The sequence below is a fragment of the Ornithodoros turicata genome, chromosome 6 (genome assembly GCF_037126465.1).
Source record: "Ornithodoros turicata isolate Travis chromosome 6, ASM3712646v1, whole genome shotgun sequence".
In the NCBI taxonomy this organism is placed as follows: Eukaryota; Metazoa; Arthropoda; class Arachnida; order Ixodida; family Argasidae; genus Ornithodoros; species Ornithodoros turicata.
The window spans coordinates 36,198,097-36,200,977 of NC_088206.1; the positions used below are offsets into that span (position 1 = coordinate 36,198,097).

Consider the following 2,881-nt stretch of genomic DNA (forward strand, 5'->3'; position numbering starts at 1 on the left):
TTCGCTCGGCGTATGCGTCTTAAAGAATATTTTCATGAAAAGCCCGGTCACAATGCTAACCCCTTCAGACAACCTTCTCACTTTATCCCAGAACCCAACCGCGACAGAGCTCTCGATATGTACATAAAAGCTGTCCAGAAAGATATCATTACCGCATACAACGCGTCTTCTAGCCGCAGTCCCAAGTCAACTTTGACCCCAGTAGAACAACAGAGTCTTTCTGAACTCAAGCATTGTAAGGAAATTGTTATCAAAAGAGCAGATAAGGGTGGCGCAATTGTTGTAATGAATAGGCAAGATTATATTAACGAGGGTCTGCGACAATTGAGTTGCACTTCATTTTATGAAAATCTGGACCCCGACCCCACGGAACGAATTGTTGCGAGCATCACGGAAGAACTAAAAGCCCTAAAAAGTAAGAAAGAGATCGACGCGACGCTCTACGAATACCTTCTTCCCCGAAATTCCACACCGGGCAGGTTCTACATGCTGCCAAAGATTCATAAAGAAGGAAACCCTGGCAGGCCAATTGTGTCTTGCAATGGTACAGCCACAGAAAAGATATCCAGCTTTGTAGATCACGTCCTCAAAGACATACCCCCACAACTACCGTCCTACATCAAGGACACTAACCATTTCCTTCAAATACTAAATCAGTGCCAGCCCCCCACATCAAGTTTCCTAGTTACATTAGATGTCTCGTCTCTCTACACTAATATTCCCCACGAAGACGGCATTATTGCAGTCGAGACAGCTTTTTCTAGATACGCCGGACACAGTCCTATCGACCCACTTACCCTGTCCAAGCTAGTAAACCTAATCCTTAAAAACAATAACTTCGAATTTGACAGTCAGCACTACCTCCAAATCAGCGGCACGGCTATGGGCACTAAAATGGCGCCTACTTATGCAAATATATTCATGGGAACTCTGGAAGAAAAATTTCTGGAAGGACGTGAGCGAAAGCCGGCACTTTACAAACGCTACCTGGATGATATATTTATGATCTGGCCACATTCAGAAAGGGACCTCATAGAATTCATAAATGATCTCAACCAATTTCATCCCACTATTAAGTTCACCCACACGTATTCAACTGCAACTGTTAACTTCCTAGATGTTCAGGTAAGACTACAAGACGGAGTTCTAAGCACCGACCTATTCCGGAAGCCCACTGACTCCCAACAGTATTTGTCCTTTCATAGCTGTCACCCACGGCATACAAAGCTTGTCATCCCTTACAGCCAAGCCCTTCGGGACAGGAAAATCTGCTCGAACGATGACGATCTTGACAGGAATCTAAATCAGTTGCAACAAACATTCGTTGACCGCCATTTTCCACTGAACCTTGTGAAAGACGCTCTCAACAGGGCCCGAAAAATAGAGCGCCAGTCACTATTCGGTACGCGAAAAAATAGCACAAACGAGGACGCTATCAACCTGATCGTAACATTTGCTGGAAATATCCCAAACATTAAGGGTATACTGAATCGACACTATAGCATACTTCAGCAATCCGAGCGCACAAAGGAAATTTTTCCGCAGGCACCTCGTGTCACCTACAGGCGCGCACGCAATCTGCTAGATAGCTTAGTTCATTCTAAAATCAACGAACCAAATGATTCACCAATGGGTTGTCACCCATGAGAAGGCCGCAGATGTCAAATATGCAAATCAATGCAAAACACCACCATAGCCGAAAGTACTAGTTCTCACTTCAGAGTGACAATTAGAGCAAACCTAGACTGTAATTCGTCCAACGTTATCTATCTCCTTCAATGTAACGCATGCCAAGCACAGTACGTGGGCCAGACAAAAACCGCATTCAGAACCAGATTTAACAATCACCGATCGGACGTGACGAAAAAACCGAATCTTCCAGTTTCACGCCATTTTAGCCAGCCAGGGCATTCAATTAACGATGTTTCAATTTTCCTTCTTCAAACAAACTTCAGTTCCGACCGGTGCCGAGAACAGCGCGAATCTTACCTTATCTACAAATTCCAATCTATCATAAACGAGGACCCTGGTGTACTGTCAACAATAAGAAACTTATCTGCTTAGATAGTGTACTGCTGCTTGTTCCCCTTTTCTTTACAGAACAACAGTCCACAGCCCTTGGATTCCATCCCACCTCCCGGACGATGACCTCTTCACCGGACATGACTCAACCACTTCCTTGTACTTGACCTGCTGACGACCGCCAGGTGGCGGGACCCCCCGATTGTGACGTCATTGTAGCACTGTAGAAAACTCCAAGTGTCATTTGTCATTCTTCAGTCCTGACGAAGGCGGAGCTACCGCCGCAACCTGCACGATAATCTAGTTAGCTCTAAAGTTAGCAAAGCAGCGGATCCAGGGAACGGCTGTCGCCCATGCGATGGTAGCAGGTGTCAAATATGCAAATTAATGCAAAGCACCCAAGTACTTAAAAGTACTAATTCAAATTTTTCCGTCAAAATTAATGGTGACTTCGACTGTAATTCATCTAACGTCATTTACGCCATTCAGTGCGGCATGTGCCAAGCACAATACGTTGGTCAGACTAAAACATCATTTCGGATCAGGTTCAACAACCACCGATCTGACGTTACAAAAAAGCCAAACAGGTGCGTGCAGGTTCCCGCGGTGGCTGAGGAAAAATTTGTCCCATGCGCTCCGATTGGAGAAGGATACTATGGTGACGGTTTAGTATATTGTTAACGCTTGGAATATTGCTGCTAAATGTTAAGATGAGGTTTACGGAACCATTATCTAACACCCGTTTGTGGTCTTGGAACAGGGCTTTGCGATCTGCTTTGCGGGCTTTGTTTAGAGCGTCGTCCACTAGGCTAGGTGGAAATTGACGACCGATGAATGTTTCCCTAAGTTGAGCTAGATT

The 2,881-nt window shown here is 45.1% G+C and overlaps 1 protein-coding gene across 1 annotated transcript; it reads left to right on the plus strand.

The window, feature by feature from the left end:
• Positions 1-285: 285 nt before the first annotated feature.
• LOC135398490 (uncharacterized) lies at positions 286-1,283 on the plus strand. Its single transcript, XM_064629891.1, has 2 exons — positions 286-1,125; positions 1,245-1,283. Exons 1-2 carry the CDS (start codon positions 286-288, stop codon positions 1,281-1,283), a joined length of 879 nt encoding a protein of 292 aa, XP_064485961.1.
• Positions 1,284-2,881: the final 1,598 nt, after the last annotated feature.